Here is a 19,642-nt window from a genome sequence, read left to right as displayed (position 1 = left end):
CCTGAATTAGTTATATATTTTCATACTTCTCTAAAACTCTACCTCCATCGTATTTCGACTCAACTACCAGTTTAAGTAACCGGTGTCAATCACTACAAGTTAAATTAGAAGCAAAAAGACTAATATTTAATCAATACCTTGCTAGCCGATTTGAATAGAAGTATACAACCCAAACTCTGTATTTAGTTTGACAAGAAGATTTGAGCTTTTACATATAATATAGTACAGGCAAAGTTACACTTCGCATACACAAGCAAAATTAATAAGAAACTGGAATACTTGAACAAGAAAAGCCGATTACGGTGCAAGTAGCAAAGATGTTCCGACCATAGTCTTAAAAAAATTCTAGTTTTTTCTCAAATAAAATTAGCTCTTTTTGCGCGGTGTGATAAAATGATCTGAATGTAAAACTAGTGCTTAGACATATTCGACAGTCATAGTAAAATAAGCAAATTAGACAAAGAAAATGAAAAAATGACTGAAAGGGCAATAATATAATATATCACTCAACCCAGTCCGATAATTTCTTTTGGTACCTGATTTTGCGTGGAAAAAACTAAAACACACCTGAATACAATGTTCCTCCCCATTTCTCAAATGGTTGGAAAAAAAGCCCTTCAATAGAACTGAAGCTACCAGACGTTAACTGTTCCATATTAACCAAATAATTATGGCACAACAATTTTATAAACACAGAGACGAATCGGAGCTATGTACCATTTGCGATACAGCACAAAAATAAAAAAAACATAAGAAATAGAAAAAAAACATGAAAAACTTTGAAAACTACACAAGAACCAAAGTTTTTTTATGTCTCGATTAAAGGTAACCAGGTGTCCAGCTAAAGCTGGAGGTAGGTGTTTTGATAATTTTGTTACACTGACGTGTGATGAAATTGGTAATTTCAAAAAATGGATTTTGCCCAGAGATTGTTGTTTCTCTACTAAAATAAAAGGGTGAAAACTTATGAGAAATTGAAATCTTCCCAAAGACAACACTTTTACAAACAATTAGGTAAACGCCACTTCTACACAAAAAAAATCTCGCAACCGGTTTATTCGATTGAACCCGTTATTTCAGATGTATAAGAAAAGTCAAAAAACTTCAAAAAAAAAACGGTCTTAAGTTCAAAAACTTGACCTGCCAAAATCAATATTTTTTTGCAAAAGAAGGTCGTAGCCACGCTAGCAGAGAAGATTTCCAAAACCGAAACTCGCATTGACCACTTAATCTAAGAAATGGCAGGGTAGTTTTTGAGAAAAATTTCCAAAAAACGGTCAAAAAAATCAAAAAATTACTTTTCCGAGAAACACAGTTTTAATCGTGAAAATTTTTCGGGCGTAGCAGCTTATACAGACATCCGCCTTCCCCTACGGTTGATCCCGCATTGAGTAGGACCGCGGGCAATAAGAAAAGATATTCACACAACCTGTTATTTCGATTGGACTCAAAAACTCAGATTACAGAGTGTAGTTTTCGAAAAAAAGTCAAAAGTTTAAAAATGAATTTGAGTGAATATGCAGGGACGCTTCCCACATCAGGTTGTTTCGATTGAACCCAAGAACTCAGCTTGTAGCTTTTGCGAGTGTAGCTTTTGAGAAACAAAAAGAAATTTCAAAAAACCGTCATAAATCAAACTTTTGAGTTTTCCGAGAGCCATAATTTTGTATAATAAATATTGATCGCAGCCAAACATGCCCAAGACTTTCTAATTAACCGTTCCAAAATGGGCGGGAAATTTTTGAGAAAGTTCAAAAAGATTCAAAAAATGTCGAAAAATCAAATATTTTTAGTTGTTCCGAGGGCTCTAACTTTTGAGTTAACAAAGGTGTTTAGCTTAAGTTGATCATGCAGGGATGCTTCCTACAACCAGTTGTTTCGATTGAACCCAAAACCTCACCCTGTATTAGAACTAAATGTAAAGCAAGCAACTCAGAAGAGCTAGCGTGCAACGCACCTCCGGTGCCTCAAACAGATTAGAGAAGTTAAAAGTTGCTTATACATAAAATATATGAAAAAACAGCAAAATGAATGCAACTGTTAAAAAAAGACGGGGGAATCCAACAACGCTTTTAATTTCAAAGTTTGAATAATATAAAAATAGTTTTGACTCAAAGATTTTTAAAACTAAAATGGTCAAACCTACTGCGTTTCAGATCCTCATAAGCAAAACCTTAAATGACCTGCAGCATACAACTGCAATTTCTATATTAAAACAAATTCGAAACAATTTTATTTGCGAAATCATCAAATTCATAAACGGGATTCATAATCTAGCGTAATTAATTTTAAAATATCAGAGTCTATTTTCTTATATTTAATGAAAATTTGAAGAAAAATTTGAGCGACAATATTGGGAGGAGAGGCCACATATTCGCTGGTCGCAACCTGGCACCACCCCACCAAAGCAATATACGATAAAGCTTAAACGAGAAAAAAAATTCGTTAAACGTGCAAAAATAATAAATTTAAAAAGTTGACATAGCGATATAGTGAAGCCCGCATTTAAATATATTAAAAAATTTTTAAAAAAAGAAAGCCGACAAAAGCTGGGACGCAATCCATGAAGCCGAAAAAAAAACCAATTTAATATTGAAAAAACTCCCAGTAAGAAACATTGCATCCAGTTGTTAATTTTGAATTTTCGTGAAATTGCGCATGTCAGCAGCATAGCAGCCATTTATTCAACTGATTTTGTTAAACACGTTGTTATCACGAAAAAAACCTATATTCCGACTTGCAACACTTGCTAATCACAAGCTATAAAACTATTACAGTAAAACATCTTTTTAATATTGCGCTTACGATATTAATACCTTTCAGATGGAAAAAAAATCCGTTCAATAAAGACAAGTCAATGTTCAACAATGACAAGTCAAAGATGAAAACCTGTTCTAATATCCTCAGCAGCGAAAGCACTTCCGCGCTGTTGTTTATGATTGTACTGCAAAAAAAAAACAATATTCTGCTTGTGTAACAACATGACATTCATTTCAACTTCACAATTTTCGTTTCAAATTCAGTAACTGACACTTCACATCCTGCGTCTTCGTCATACTCATACCATCCTTCTTTTGCCATTTCAGCTCCGTCAGGGATATCAAAAAGTTTACTTGAACTCTCACTGGAGCATTTCCATTCTCCATCTGCTTTAAAGGCTACTGGTTCTATTCCTCTGAAGTCTGCAACCATTAAAGTTTTGAACTTTTCGGAATCAGACAAATGGTAAACAGCGTTATTCTCTAATATATCAACGCTACTATGTTTTTTACAGAAAGAACAGCTCATGACAAAGTTTGCAGTTCCTCGACTTCCTTGTATATCACAAGTTTCTGACTTAGAGATGAAAACGTCTTTATTATGCTCTTCCATGCATTGAGGACACTTCAAGGTGAAACACCAACCGAAGTCCTCAGGGTCCGCTGGCCTAAGATTGGTCACATTGTCCAGGGAACATTTAACTTGAATGCCTAATTTAACCATAGCTATCCAAAAAAAAGACGACTGTCAGATCTAAAAAAAATTAATATTAGAGAGCTCCCCAAGACAAGTACCAATAATTATAGCCCCTAAGACATAAATAAGAAGGACAGAAGTTATCATGGTTACCGAAGTTACTACACTAGTCCTTCATCATATCACCCAGTCAAAAAGTAGAGCCAGAAGCAAAAACCAGGTCAGAAGCAAAACTAACTTTCTCTTTCAAAATCACTCTATCTTGTTTTCAAAACTGTAACTCTATTTGTGATTTGTCCCCACTTATTGGAAAATCAGTGAAGTAGTCCCAATTTTCAAGGACGCAAACAAATCACAAATAGAGAATTACCGGCCAATAAGCCTTCTTTGCAAAGTATCAAAAAATACTAGAGAAACTTATCTTTGATGAACTTTATAATCTAACCAACAAACACTTGCATGAAGCCCAACACGGTTTCTGTAAAAGGCGATCGGTGATGGCTCAACTTCTACAATTTCTTGACCATCTGTACCAAAAATATGACATTCCAACTGAAACGGAATTTTATATTCTCTACATAGATTTTCGTAAAGCATTTGACAGCGTTCCTAACCGAAAATTAATTGGTAAAATACAACAATTTGGAATCGGCGGAAACTTCGTGGAACTCATTGCAAGTTACTTAACAAACAGGGGACAATATGTGAAAAAAAATGATAAGCGCTCCCCAACAGCATCAGTAACTAGTGGTGTGCCACAAGGGTCAATCATTGGACCCCTATTATTAATCCTAATTATAAATGATTTACCAACAACTATAATTAAAAATATCGAATCTTTTGGGTATGCAGATGATTTCAAACTTGCTAATACTTACCCTTGCACTCTACAAGAAGACATAAATAGAATTAAAAAATGCCAATCGCCTAAGTTGTAAAAAAGAACAAAAAGATCTAGGTATTATAACGGCGACGAACTAAAATTGGAAAGCAAATTGTGACAAAAGATGTTCCAAAGCCTGGAGAGTTTTCTATTTTCTAACACGCAACGTATCGAAACTAGCAAACAAATATATGAAACTGAACGCATACAAAGGGTATGTAGTCCCTGTAATCGCATACGCATCTCAGGCATGGTCAGCAAACAAAGGTGAAATGAGGGATATCGAAAAAATCCAAAAACGGGCCTTCTCATGGATACTTTGCATATGGGAAACTTACAACAATAGAATAAAAAAACTGGAAATCCTGCCTCTATCTATGCACTTTGAACTACACGATGCCCTTCTATTACTATCCATCGTGCAAGGAAACTATAACATCAGAAAACCCGTATCAATAAAGAACAACCCTGGAAATGACATCAATACAAGACAAACCAGCGGTAATCAAATAAATATTGAAAAAACAAGAACAAAAAAAGCCGATGAAAACTTCTGAAGCGATCTAGCAGACTGTTAAACATCATTACAAAGAAAACAAACTACGAGATTAGCGAGCTGACGAAGCCGGTTTTAACAAAAATCTACCGGAAATTTTTTGAACAATATAGTGAAATAAACTCATGCACATGGAGAATCATCTGCAATTGTGGCAATTGCAATCCGATGCAGAAAATATAAGTGACCAAAACTGTGGGGTGCAAACCCTTGAGCCAAGAGCTCTAAAGACTGACCTACTACTACTACTAAACAAAAACTTAATGTTCAATATTCATACCTTCGTATTTCTTATAACTTCCGGTAACTTTCCATATCATTGAATTCATCAGTGGGTACTTTCAAAAGCATATCTTGATAAAGCTCCAGCAAGGCTCTCTGCAAGATTGTGTTGCATTTCCTTTCTCCTTTTCTAGTAGCTTTCACACACAGCCACAGTACGAGAGTCGAGATTAGTTCTGCAACAAACCTTTGAAAACAAAGGGCATCTTTTCGCTTGGCCCAGGCAACTGCAGAAAGTGCATTCCCATAGGTCCCGATATTCATAGCTCCCAAAATAAAAAAATCAGTCGCATAAGTCCCAAAATTTATTTTCTTTAATTCTGATTGGTTGAAATTTGATTCAACGAATTTATGGATTGATTGTTTACTGATCAAGCAGCATAAACTCAAGCTGCAGAATAGTGACCGCCGCACCAACGTGTTGCGAGCTTGTCACCAAAGGGTAGAACTCTATAAGAAATTCAACGCCGGTTATCGCCGCGAAGCGCGCCCACCGGCGACCTTAAACCGAGACTCGGCTAATTTAGTCTTTTAAAAAGATTTGAAAATTGAAAAGAGTTGGGACTTTTGCGACTGCTTTTTTATTTTGTGACCTATGTGACTGATTTTTCATTTTGGAACTTATGAAAACGCACCCTGCGGAATCGTCGCAGTTTTCATGACACGTATGGCTTCCATCAATTCCAATAGTCGCTCCTTTAATTTTGATCTTGAACGGCTTCATGTTTGATTTTCTTATTTCAACTAGGCACCACATCAATTACTTGTTCGTACGTAAGGATTGTTCAAATATATCGTCACCGTCAAAGGTGCGTTCATCGTCCTGTGGTAGTGTTCCTGAGGTAAGCTCTCTTTATAACTTTTACTAACTGTTGAAAGCCTTCATCAGTGACACTGGATTACATCACGTAGCCATGTTCCTTCCACCTCTAAATCGATCTTGCAAATCGTTCCTTTAGATGTTCATCTACAGCCTTCTTGTCGTCCCAATTCAATTAGCAACGGTATATCTGTCAGTCAAGGAGACTTTTTTCATTGGTACTTGGTCCAATGTCTAATAAAGCTGGAAGGGTTGCTAGAATTCCAATTCTGGATATATGACACTTCGCGCCTTGATGCAACCACGACGTCTTTAATTCAGGAAACTGAAGCAACAATCTTTGCCTCGCCGATGGCTTTTCAATCACTTTAGGAAATCTCGTTTTTTTTGCAGGTGGTTTTGAACAAATCCAGGGTACTCGAGAGATATACACTGCTAAACTGTTTTGCTTAGCGTAGTGCATTTACTTTTTAAATATGCAGGCGTAAGATCCAAGCTACCCCACTGCTAGCATGTCACTGGCCACCAATATGAATACTGACATGTTCTGGCCGAGAAGCCCATGGAGAACAACTCTCGAATATTCGACCGCAACATTCGTTTTTTTTCCTTTTGAGTTTCATATTGTCTGCGACACGCAGTGGCAAGTAAACTCCCCATGAGTCGTCGTAGAGTTCTTACAATTCCTGTTTCGGGAAAATCAAACTTTATTGGTTTCATGATTGATTTTTTCAATGTTAGGTTTTTTCCTTTTGGGTATCATAAGGTCTGCGTGTGCCAAGTATTGGCAAACGTACAGCCCATGAGCCCATCATCAGTTAGCATTCCATTCGCTCAAATTCAGTTTTTTCATGTGTACGGAGGAATTTGGTCGTTAGCGCTCCGCTTGTTTTCTCTCTCTCAAACTGATCTAATTTTCAGGTCTGTATGTGCCAAGTAGTGGCAAACGTCTAGCCCATAAGCCGTTGTAATTGTTTTCGCTCAAATTCATCACCGTTTTATCATGTGTACGGGATGCGACAATGTCTTCGATAAAAACTGCGCCAGGTAGTGGCAAGTAAAATCCCCATGAGTCGTCGTAGACTTCTTAAAATTACTGTTCCGGGAAGCCTGCAACAAAGGTTCCCTTTCCATCGTCAACTGATGCAATTTTTCTTTTTGGGCCGTAGGGGGAAATCAGTCGGAAGCACTCCGATTGTTTTCTATCTCTGAAACTTGCTTGCATTCCATTCGCTCAAATTCATCTTTTCCAAAAGTCGCTCCTTTATTTTGATCTTTAACGGATTCATGTTTGATTTTCTCAATGTTAGGTTTTTCTTTTTGGGTATCATCAGCTCTGCGTGTGCCAAGTAGTGGCAAACGCACAGCCCATGAGCCGTTGTAATAGTTCTCCAAGTGCTGTATCCGTAAGCCTCCAAAAAAGGTTCCACTTCCTTCATCAACGGATGCGATTAAGCTTTTTCATGTTTACGGGGGAATTCGGTCGTTAGCGTTCCGCTTGCTTTGTCTCTCTCAAAATGGCTTACAGTTTTTTCACTCAACTTCGTGAAGTTCTCTCCTTTCATGCCAGTCAGTTCGCTTTTAGACCTCTCCTGAATGGCACGAATAGTCTTTCTTAACAAGTTATACACTTTTTCGGAATTTTTGTCCAATGGCACACTTCTGGCACCAAGAAGAGGTTATCGAGCAATATTTTCTGGGTCTTCAAATCGAAAAACACCCTGTATTTGGGTTTTTTGCTGTTGCAATATGGTTTAAGCCAGATTCCATCATATCAGCAGCCCTATGATTTCCTTCACTGTTCTTCAAACACATTTCATTTTCAATAGCTTCTCACCAAAAAAATCTGCTGTTACGTCTGTAACACTCCAGGACAGTTTTTTTCACGCTTAGGGTTGTTACCAGTTCATGCTCTTGTTCCGAGCGTTCCAATGATTCAACTGAAATCACTATGCTAAAACTTCCCTATGCTTTCATCAGGTTTACTTGTTTACTTCGTTTACAATATGGCTGTTCGCCTTCAAGTTTTGTTCAGTTTTGTCTGTCATACTCGCTTTTCCACAAAATTTAGCTAGACGGGGTTGTTCGCTCAATTTCTTTGGACGATGGCCTTTTCCACACGTGTGCCCTTCCCGTTAACAAATGCCTTTCTCTATCCAATCAGTCGGGCACTTGCCATCGGACAGTTTTCTTGGTTAGTTTTCTTTCTGCCTTTCAACCGCCTTTACGGTTGAAAGACAGAAAAACAACCAGTACACGGAAGGCCACAAAAATGATATATCTCAGCCAAACCGTGCAAATTCTCGGCGATATTCAGCTTAAGCTCAATATCTGAGGTTACTTCGCATATCAGGTCCGCATTCGAAATCGGACAAGACGGTTTCATGAGTTTCCACATCGTCATCAAGCTGGTGTTCAAGGTACCTTCCCAGGAATCACTTTCGAAGCTCACTAATCCATTCAAACGTGGAACCGCCATTCAACCACTCATTCCTCTAGAGTTAGGCTCCGCCTCAATTGTTCATCGGTCAACATTTTTAACACTTGCGCTCGTTTTACCCAAAAATCGAAAATCACGGCTTGCTCGAAGTCAAAATATAATGATCTTCGTTCATCAGTGGGTAATTTCAATAGCATATCTTGATAGAGCTCTAGCAAGGGGTTCAGCAAAATCTTCTCGCGTTTCTTTTCACTGTGTCTGATAGCTTTCACTCGCTGCCCCAGTACGGGGGTCAAGATTACAAAACAAAACTCGCTTTTAACTTAATCCCACCTTCATCACGGGTTGAAGAAAAACTAACACAAACAAATCCGAACTTCTTCCAGTTTCCAATAGTAAAAAAAAGTAATGCGTCTAAAATGGAGTTTTCTAGTTCTCAGTTTATTACTATAACTACTGTGTAAAATCAATTAGAAACGCATTCGCTCAATTTGAGCATTTTTGATGTTGAAAAAAAACATGAAACAAAAGAAAAATGTCGAGCACGTCAAAAGGAACTTTAAAAATAAAAAACTAACACGTGTCTTAAAGTTGTAACCGTGTTTATGGTTGAATCAACAATTTTAACAAATGAAGAGAGACAGAAAGAGCTTTTCAGAATAGGAAAAAACATCAGATGCCGAAAAAAAGCAAAGCGCGAACGATTAGAGAATTAATCGGAATTATTTTCAAAATTAGGTCACAACTTAATCAAGAGATAAAAAGTTTTCAAGGTTTTTTCCAGGTAGTCTGTAAGCAACTCGTTAATACTAGAGAAACATATAAAACAATATTCCAAGCTGGTTTATCTCAAGGCTTTGTGGAGGTCAATTTGTGCGATTTGCAAAACTTTGAATTCTACAACTAGAACCCTTTCTTTGTTTCAGATAGATCAGGGAGAACTGAGATCAAAACTTTGTTTGCGCAATTGTTGCCGTATTGCACAAAAATTATCTTACTCTTCACGTAAGATCCATGGTAATTAATGTATAAATTAAATAAACTAATCCCAATGAGATCCTCTGTTACATTTTATGCAACTCTAATCAATCCGAAAAAAAATATTTGCATTTTCAGATTGTTCAATAGTAGTTTGAGGAACAAATTTTACAACTAAAGCAAGTTCAGGTTTTTTATAGCAGCAGTGCTGAACAGGCATTTCGGGACCCGACATTTTTCAAACCCGAAACCCGATTACTTTCGAAGCTCACTAATAGTAGTAGTAGTAGTAGTAGGGTAGGCTTTAGGATTTCTCCATGGGTTTTGAACCCTCGTTTATAAGTTCATAATTTTTCCCGGTGGGTTGCAGTTTCCACACCAGCAAAGAATTCTCCACATACACAAGTTGTTTTCTGCCAAATTTCTGTTGAAGAATTTTCAAAACGTGTTTGTTATAGATATTTTCAGGCTGTCATAATCTTGATTTTTGAAGTCCACAATTTGGCTAAAGTAGTTGAATAGCGTATTAGAACGTATATAATAATTTTCATTTGACTTTTTCAGTCTTGTTGCATGAACAGCAATCTCACCACGTGTTGCTTGTCTCGTTCGTGATTCGTTTTTATGAATAGTTGTATTCAAATCAATGTCATGTTTATTTTTTAGTAGTGAAACTAAGTACAATATGTCGTGTAGTTCAAAGTACATTGAGAGTGGAAGGAGCTTTAAAAGTCTTTCAGTATAACTCATTTTGAAGTTATTTGTAATCCAAGAAGTCGCTCGTTTTTGTACTCTTTCTAGTTGTCTTAATTCTGCTTTGTTCTGATACCATGATTGCGATGCATAGCTTATGATTGGTACGAAAGTTTAATTTTGACTTAAATGATGTTTTTTTTCGAGATATTTCGTTTGATTCTGTAAAAAGCTCCCATTGCTTTTGATATGCGGTTTTCAGCATTTACTGACCACGAAAGGTTGTCACACATTAAAATACCTAAGATTTTTTGGGTCTTTGCGGTATCAACATTTGTATTAAATAGTGTAACTTCCATTTTCCCTTTGAGGTTTAACAGATTACATTTATCTTCATTCAGCGGCATTTTATTTTCTTTGCACCATTTTTCAACATTTGCCGTGTCTTTTTGCAGATGAATTTCTTCAGTAGACAAGATCTTCATATCGTCACAATAGCCAAAACAATCCGAATTCTCAATGCATTTGGGAAAGTCGTTAATGAATATGATAAAAAGTAGAGGGCCAAGAATTGAGCCCTGTGGTACACCGCTAGTTAATTCTTTCAGAGTTGATGAACTTTTATTGATTTTCACAAATTGCATTCTATCTGTTAGATAGTCTTGTATTATGACTTGTATTTGAATGCCAAGACCTATGTTCCGTAGTTTAGCGATTAGGATACTATGAGGAACTTTATCAAAGGCTTTAGAAAAATCTAGATAAAGGACTGATAGTGTTTGAACATTTTTGTCATCGTAGAGTTCATATACTTTGCTCAAAAATTGTACCATTTGTAGTACTGCTGACCTTTTTTGCCGGAAGCCGTATTGTGCGTTTCCCAGGAAAGGTTGAACTTTGGGTATATATTATCAAAGATAATTTTTTTGAAGACCTTTGAGGTTCAATTTTGACTTGGATATGAATAGGCTGAAAGGGAGGTTGAGAAAATGTAGATGGGCTGGGTTCAGAATTGGCGAATTCTTCGGGCGTTTTGATATCAGAGTAATTGGATTGGGAGATAGTGTTATAGACTGTTGTGTCGCAATTAGCGTCCGATTCTATGCTGGACGAAGTGTTATGATGAGGTGATTGAGATGGGGGAAAGCGAAAAGTGAGATGATGGGGAAGTTTTTCTGGAGGTTGGCTGGGTGGGAAATTGATCAATGGAGGGATCCAACATGGCGGCTCATCGTGGGCTAAAAAGATGATTGTTCTGAGAATGAAAGTTAGTGGTATGTGGTTGACCTATAATTTGTTCGTATGTGTCTTCTATACTGGGTTGTTGGGTTATTATGTGTTGAATTGGGCTTTCTGGATAATTAGATCTCGAAATTATGAGGTCGGTTAGGGCTATATATCCGAAATTTTGTGGTACTAATGATAAGGGATGGTTATGGTTTAGGTTTTGTAGTTGTGGTGCTGTAGGCGTTGTATTTGAATTGTTTTGTGAATCGTGTGTTCGGCGTTGTTGATAGCTTGGTGTTGTATTCTTTTTTTTGAGCGTCCAAAGTATTTTAATTATTGATGTAGAAAGTATTCCAAAAAATCCTACAAAAAGTATGCGTGCTACGCCTGCTTGTTTTTTACTTGTGTGTGTATTGCGCATGTACTGTAGATATCTTTCAAGAGAGAGAAAAGAAATAGTAGGGACATCCTAGAAAGGTAAGAAGTTCATTTTTCAGATTTACAAAACTAAAAATATTTATTCGCCATTTAAGTAAATGTAATCTTTTTTATCTTCAAAATATCCGCTATAATCTTGTGCGTATATGTCTGAAAGGCCTGCTGTTTCTGCAAGTTTGCGTAGGTTTCGATCTACAGATTGTCGTTGTATTGTGTCCATTTCTGTGAGTAATTCTTGAAGTTAATGTGTACGTATGTGATGTTGAATGTCAGATTTAGAGTATATGCCGATCGACTGTAAATCGATATTAGGATTGCGGGCAATAGCTCTAATGCTTTCTGGTGAAAACTTTTTTAGTGGTTGAATAAGTGTAGGATATGGTGTAGGAAGATAGTATTTATCTTCGTCAAGGTTCCATAGTTCTGCATTGTGGCTATTTTCTGATCCACATGGGACTGCTGCATCCCAAAAGTAAGTTCTTCGGGAGAGTGTATTAACAAAATGTACTTTATTTTTGTAGAATATTGGGATTCTTTTATAGCATATTTTGTCTTCAAAAACATATAAAGGTGATACTTTTTTGGTACAAGTGTAATACCATAAAATGTTTCCTTCATAGTCAATAAAATTTGATCTGTTACTTAACAATAAATATCCTGCATAAGGGATTTTAAGACTGCTAGTGCAAATGATTGTAAAATTTGGTGCGTTCAAGTTCGCATAATTGGTGTAGTGTTTCTTATTCTGAGAGTGACATTTCTTGAAAAATTCTGCCTATTGTGTAACCTAGTTTCATGACTAAATGTATATCATAGTGAATTGCGCCAAAATGAGTGTTGTTCATGAACGATAGTTCTTGTAAACGTGTGCTGTCTTTGTCTTGTGGTTTTAGTTTTCCACCAATGTTTCCTGTGTTCTTAGCAATTTTACTGGGACATATGAATTTTCGTCAGTGGTTGAGTGAGATGTAGCCATTGGATGTTTAATTAATTTTCCTGTATGCATGTCGAAACCTTGTTAGTATTCGACAAGAATTTCTGATTATTGTGTTCTGTAAAGTGGTTTGGTGTTTTTATATGCAAGTTCCGTTTCTGGGTATATTTGGAAACCTGTCAAATTATTTTCTATATTTTGAGTTTTTATCATACTAACTTTGAGTTACCATACTAATTTTTGTTATAAATTTATCATTCTAGCTACTTGAAATGTGGTACAGGTGTCTTCGGGGAACCAAACAATTGTTGCTTGTGTGCGTGTAGTAGGATCGCAGTATCCTTGGTCGTTTTTGCAAGGGAGTCTAATTCCTTGATAAATTATAGTGTCATGTTTCAAATCACGTGTTAGTTGTACTTTTTCCATTTGTATTTTACAATCAAAAAACAATATTTCTTAGTATCCTTTATTTTTAGTGTCGGCTTTACAACACGAGGGGTTGTTTATTCCAATGTGTGGTATCCAATTTTTGTCATGGAGATTGTAAGTTAATCTTCTATGTGCTCCGTTTACTAATTTCCTCTTTGTGCCTTTGTTTGATATGATTTTTAATCGTTCAAGTTCATTTTTACAATCGTCAGGGCTGAGATGTAATAGTCTTTCGATATCACTTTGGTAAAAAGATTCATGATCTAGTCTGTTTTTGTTTCCGTTTGAAACTTGGGAAGAATGTACTTTGTTTTCGTAAAATGTTGCTGTAAATTTATATCCAGTTAGTCTTGTAGCTCGTGCTTTTGAGTAAAGTGTAACTTTTATTCCTGTTGTTTCGATTGATTGTGGTTCGGATTCGCATTGAGTGACTTGGTTTATTGCATATTCATGTAATGTTTTTGATCACTTTCTTCACAGTCGTAATGTATGACTATTAAATCATGGGATCCTGTTCGGGGGGAATAATTGTTATCATCGGATTTTGAGAAATTGAAGAAAATAAGGGTCTGAAAAATTAGTATCTTTAAAAGATACATGTGTATGATAGTCCTGAGTATGGATTTTAAAAAGTGATATATCCAATTGTCTTTTTTGTGTATCTATCGTATTTGTAGATGATTGCTTTGGTTATAAATGGGGGAGGTGTTATATTTGGGGGAAGGGGGGGGGGGGGCTAGAGATAAGGGATGATGAATCATATTATTTAGTCTTACTGTGATTTCAAATTTTAGTTTGAGATTATCCTGTGTAAGTATTTGTATGTAATGTTCTTGTATATCTTTGTGAATTTCTTGTCGATATTGTAATCGGTTTAGTGCCCAGTTGTGTAATCTGTTACTTTCGTGATGTTGTTCAAATAATTGAATGGTGCTACGAATGTATTCCAATCTAATCGTAGTTGCTTACTACTTGTTGAATTTTTTCTATATCTGGCGTCGAGAGTTGTAGGAAAACTTGAAGGACATGGGGTTTGTGAGATTTGAGTTAAGGAAGGGGTTAAAGAGAGTGAAAGAGTTTCTGGTAGTGACAAAGTTGTGTCAGATGAAACGTCTAATGACTCGTTTACTAAATTTGGTTCGCCTTGAGTAAAAGCTTGTGTCATCCAAAATGGTAGATGTTCTGTAGTGGCCGGGGTATTGAAAGGAATTTCTCGGATTTGTTCAGATGTAGGGGTTGAACCTAAATAATCTGAGTGAATGTTCGATGTGTTTTGTTCTGTTGGGGTCTGGGGAGTACTTTGAATTGTGCTACTGGAGAGGTCTATAGGGTTTACTATTGGTGAATGAGGTTTGTTGAATTAAATTCTGGGGGGTTTGCAAAATTTCTTTTTCGTCTCTGATGAATAATTTCGAGTGTGTTTTGGTTTTGACTTCGGTGTCTTGCTCTATTAAGATCTTGTTGGGGAGGGGGGTATATGTTATACACTGGTTCGTTTTGTGGTTCGCTCAGAGATGCTTGGCGAATTACTGGTTCTAGTGGTTCGGACAATCGTGCGTGTCTTTCTTCAAATGATTATGGATTGTCTTGGAAAGAGATGCGTGCTGATGATTGGGGGTTATTTGTTTGACTTTTTGTTGGTGTTGTTGGAGGTTTTTGGGACGTTGTTGGTGGGGACTGATGTGGTGGTTTTTGATTAGCAATTTTGAAAAGTTTTGGAAAAATTATTTATTTTTGAGGAGATTTTGTGTTTTTTGTAATATTCTTGAATGAAAAGTCTTAAAAGTACTGTTGCTAATGCGATGGTTAGAATAACTTTTTTCATACATTTGCATATTTTCAACATGAGGGATGTCAAAAATGAGAGAAATATTATAATCAGAAGAAAAACATCTGTTCTACTGAATAGTTGTTGGAACATTTAGATAGTTATTTGAAATATCGTACCTGAGGGGGTGGTCAATGATTTTAGAAAAAATTAACGTAGGTTTGGGCTAGGGAGTAAAATTTGATGAAAAAGTTGCAACAAAAAATTATCAAGGAGAGGATGAATATTTCTAAAATGTCGGATATTAAAATCATTAATGTTTTGAAAAACTTGAAAGGATTGAAAAATAGTATAAAAAAATTAAAAAATTTTGAAATTTGTTGACTGTTAGATAAAGAAGCATCTGAAGAAATGATTAGTTTCGTTGAACTTTTTTTAATTTTCGAGGCTAAATTCATGTGTGGTCGGTTTGTTTATTGGTTTTCTGACAAGTGGGTTGGATTTCAGCAAGTTGTGTAATCTGTTACTTTCGTGATGTTGTTCAAATAATGGAATGGTGCTACGAATGTATTCCAATCTAATCGTAGTTGTTTAAAATTTGTTGAATTTTCTCTATATCTGGCGTCGAGAATTGTAGGAAAACTTGAAGGAAATGGGGTTTGTGAGATTTGAGTTAAGGAAGGGGTTGAAGAGAGTGAATGAGTTTCTGGTAGTGACAAAGTTGTGTCAGATGAAACGTCTATTGACTCGTTTACTAATTTGGTTAGCCTTGAGTAAAAGCTTGTGTCATCCAAAATGGTAGATGTTCTGTAGTGGCCGGGGTATTGAAAGAAATTTCTCGGATTTGTTCAGATGTAGGGGTTGAACCTAAATAATCTGAGTGAATGTTCGATGTGTTTTGTTCTGTTGGGGTCTGGGGAGTAATTTGAATTGTGCTACTGGAGAGGTCTATAGGGTTTACTATTGGTGAATGAGGTTTGTTGAATTAAACTCTGGGGGTTTGCAAAATTTCTATTTCGTCTTGGATGAATAATTTCGAGTGTGTTTTGGTTTTGACTTCGGTGTCTTGCTCTATTAAGATCTTGTTGGGGAGGGGGGTATATGTTATACACTGGTTCGTTTTGTGGTTCGCTCAGAGATGCTTGGCGAATTACTGGCTCTAGTGGTTCGGACAATCGTGCGTGTCTTTCTTCAAATGATTATGGACTGTCTTGGAAAGAGATGCGTGCTGATGATTGGGGGTTATTTGTTTGACTTTTTGTTGGTGTTGTTGGAGGTTTTTGGGACGTTGTTGGTGGGGACTGATGTGGTGGTTTTTGATGAGCAATTTTGAAAAGTTTTGGAAAAATTATTTGTTTTTGAGGAGATTTTGTGTTTTTTGGTAATATTCTTGAATTAAAAGTCCTAAAAGTACTGTTGCTAATGCGATGGTTAGAATAACCTTTTTCATACATTTGCATACTTTCAACATGAGGGATGTCAAAAATGTGAGAAATATTATAAACAGAAGAAAAACATCTGTTCTACTGAATAGTTGTTGGAACATTTAGATAGTTATTTGAAATATCGTACCTGAGGGGGTGGTCAATGATTTTAGAAAAAATTAACGTAGGTTTGGGCTAGGGAGTAAAAAATGAAGAAAAAGTTGCAACAAAAAATTATCAAGGAGAGGATGAATATTTCTAAAATGTCGGATATAAAAATTATTAATGTTTTCAAAAAACTTGAAAGGATTGAAAAATAGTATAAAAAAATTTTAAAATTTTGAAATTTGTTGACTGTTAGATAAAGAAGCATCTGAAGAAATGATTAGTTTCGTTGAACTATTTTTTAATTTTCGAGGCTAAATTTAAGTGTGGTCGGTTTATTTATTGGTTTTCTCACAATTGGGTTGGATTTCGGCAATTTTTGAAAAAGGAAATTTGGAGGGCTCCCAAGAGTCTTCCTGGTTTTGTTGTTATTTATTGGATGATTGGGGGTATCTAAGAGATATTCGTACTTTAGGCTAAATGATTATGTCCATTTTGTTCTTTAAGATAATTTAAAGTTTTTGCCTGAGGGTTTTTTGAGGTCTACGTTGGGACAATATTGTTAATCTTTGTACTGCTTGATAGGCGATGGTTGTAATATTGAGACTTTGTTTATTTCAGGTGTCAATGTTTAGCGGTTTGTTTATTTTTGACCTGGAAGTCCTTTAGTTATAGTTAGAGATTGGCTTGAGGGTGATTGTTTGTCGGCTAAAGAAGTGGTGTTAAAAATGAGGTGATAACTCGAAAAAGTTTCTGATTGGCTGAATTTGAACTAGTTCGGTTTATAAAAATGTTCGTTTTATGAGAATATCTTCAAGAGGTGAAAATGTTAATTAATTTTAAAGTGGTTTCTGAAATTCAACTTTCTTTAATATTTTAGATTGTGAGATGAAAATTTTGTAATCTTTTCGTGGCTGATTTCGAAGTCGGGATGACTGTCTATGTGGAGATTTTTTTTTGATCTTGTGGTGGAACTTTTTCTTCTAATTTACGATTTTTTCTTTCTGTTTGAGTTATCTTTTTGTTGTCTACATTTTTTGATGTTTCTTCGGGAAGTTCTTTTTCATTTTTATCCAATGGTTTTTGGATAGGTTTCATATCAGTGCTTTGATTTTGTTCGTGATCTGGATTACTTTGAATAACTTTAAGTCCTGTGAAAGAGTATAATTCAGTCAGTTCGCAAAGAGCGTACTCTTTCAGATAATAAGGTAAATGATTGTTTCGATGTTGAACGACTTCTTTTTTTATAGGTCTGTAATTTTGTATGTTACATCAGTGGATTTATCAATTATTTGATATGGTCCCTTTCGGCGTGGTTGTAATTTTTTAGAAACAATTTTTGGGTTGTAAAATTTGGAGTTAAAACAAATGTTCCGATTTTTAAATTTGTAGCTGGGGTAAATCGAGAATTTATTTGGAAATTAATATTTTGTCTTTGTAACAATTTTTTTGTTACTTTCTGGTAAATTTCGTTCTTTTTTTTTATCTCTGTTTAAAATCCATTTGGTGTGTGTACCGGAAGCTATTTATAAAATTTGTGGACGATGGAATTGATCTCCATCGTGGGTATATAGTGGAAGATTCTAACATATTGATTCTTTAGTGGGTTGGCTATAACCTTGTGTATTTTTTGAAAAATTTGCTGTAAAATTTATTGGTTTTCGTGGTTTTTGTTTAAAAACCATTTCATAGGGCGATAGTCCTAAAGTTGTTGTTATTTGTAAGTTATAAGATAATGGAAACAGTTTAATATCTGTTGAACATTCAGTATATCGTGTGTCATTTCCGTTGATGATACATCTGAGATGTTCTTGTAATGAACGGTTCATGCCTTCGACTTATCCATTAGTCCTAGGTACATGAGATGTACGTGGTTTGGGCTTAATATTATATATGAGGCATAGTGTAATGATTTCGTTGTTTATAAATTCAGTGCCATTGTCTGTGACAAGGATTTCGGGAAAACCGAATTTTGCTATCCAGTGTTCATAAACTGTTGTATATGCATAATAGGCATTACAGTGAGGTACTGGGTTAATTGCTACGTACGTAGTGTGTGAATGCATCGACTATGACCATTATATATGAGTTTCCTTCTGATGTCGGTGATATTGGTCTTTTTGTATGGAATGAAAATCTGTGATTGAAGTATAGACTTTGTCCTTTAAAATCTTGTTTTTCTGCTGTTTGTTTTTGATTTGGGTATGGTTTGTTTAATTGACATGTTATGCAATCATTGCATCATACTTTTATCCAATTTGTTGCATTTGGAAAACAAAATTTTTTGTTTAAAATTTGAGTATGTTTTCTTAGCTCCTGAGTGTCCTTTAGTCTGTAAAGAGTGAGAGGTATGAAAGGCTATAAGCGTCATATTTAAAGGTAGGTAAGGTATTTTGATATCGGATGTTTGATTTTCTAGAATATCTGTGTTTTCGTTGATAGAGGTATTGTTTAATTTTTTGAAAAATCTAAGAAGGGTTTTATTTCCTAGAATGGTGTTATCGGCTTTAATTGGCTTGGTCTTATATTTGTGCCAAGATTTTAATTGTCTTCTAACTGGATCAAGATTTTGATGTTTCTGTAATAATTCGAGTGTTATTTTTTCTGTTATTGGGAGAAAAATGTTTTCAATTTCATTTTTTGAAGAGGTTTTGTATCTAGTGGTTCATGAACGTTAAAAACATAATTTATTGTATTTTTTGAATCATTATTTGGTGCGCCTGAAAAAATTATATTATCAGTGAGGTTTTTTTCTATTAATAAAGTGAATAGATCTTTTTTATATAATGTTTGTTTTATTGGTTTCTGCTGTGTGTTGTTTTTTATCCATGAAGAGTATGATATCGGTTTGAATGTAGGTTTTCCTAGTTGGTCTACTTCGTAGTGATTGATTTGACAATGTAGATATGGTGGAAAATGTTGTAGATTATTTATTTTTGATTGGTCTATGTCAGTTTACTGCATATTTGCATTGTAATCTTGGTGAAAATTCATCTTTTGCAAGAAAAAATTTTTTTTTGTTGTATTTCAACTGTTGTTTTTCATGTTAACAACTCATGTGGTGTAATTCTACTGAGAGTACGGGTAGTGCAAGGTTTTTTCCTGCTAGAAATGTAAGTTTCAGAATGAAATTCAAATGAGTTGAAATTTATAAACTCTATGGTTTGGTCTTGATTTTTGTGTAACAAGAAAGATTAATGGTTTATGAT

General features: G+C 35.4%; 1 protein-coding gene across 1 annotated transcript; it reads right to left on the bottom strand.

Moving 5' to 3' along the window:
- Positions 1-85: 85 nt before the first annotated feature.
- LOC134843572 (uncharacterized) lies at positions 86-4,402 on the bottom strand. Its single transcript, XM_063859707.1, has one exon. It carries the CDS (start codon positions 3,481-3,483, stop codon positions 2,989-2,991), a length of 495 nt encoding a protein of 164 aa, XP_063715777.1. The 5' UTR covers positions 3,484-4,402; the 3' UTR covers positions 86-2,988.
- Between the last annotated feature and the right edge of the window lie 15,240 nt (positions 4,403-19,642).

This window comes from Symsagittifera roscoffensis, chromosome 4 (assembly GCF_963678635.1).
Source record: "Symsagittifera roscoffensis chromosome 4, txSymRosc1.1, whole genome shotgun sequence".
NCBI classification, from domain to species: Eukaryota; Metazoa; Xenacoelomorpha; order Acoela; family Convolutidae; genus Symsagittifera; species Symsagittifera roscoffensis.
This window is presented reverse-complemented; position numbering and strand designations above follow the sequence as displayed.

Coding starts and splice junctions, on each gene's coding strand:
- LOC134843572 (XM_063859707.1), bottom strand. CDS start 3,483: ATGGTTAAATTAGGCATTCAAGTTAAATGTTCCCTGGACAATGTGACC.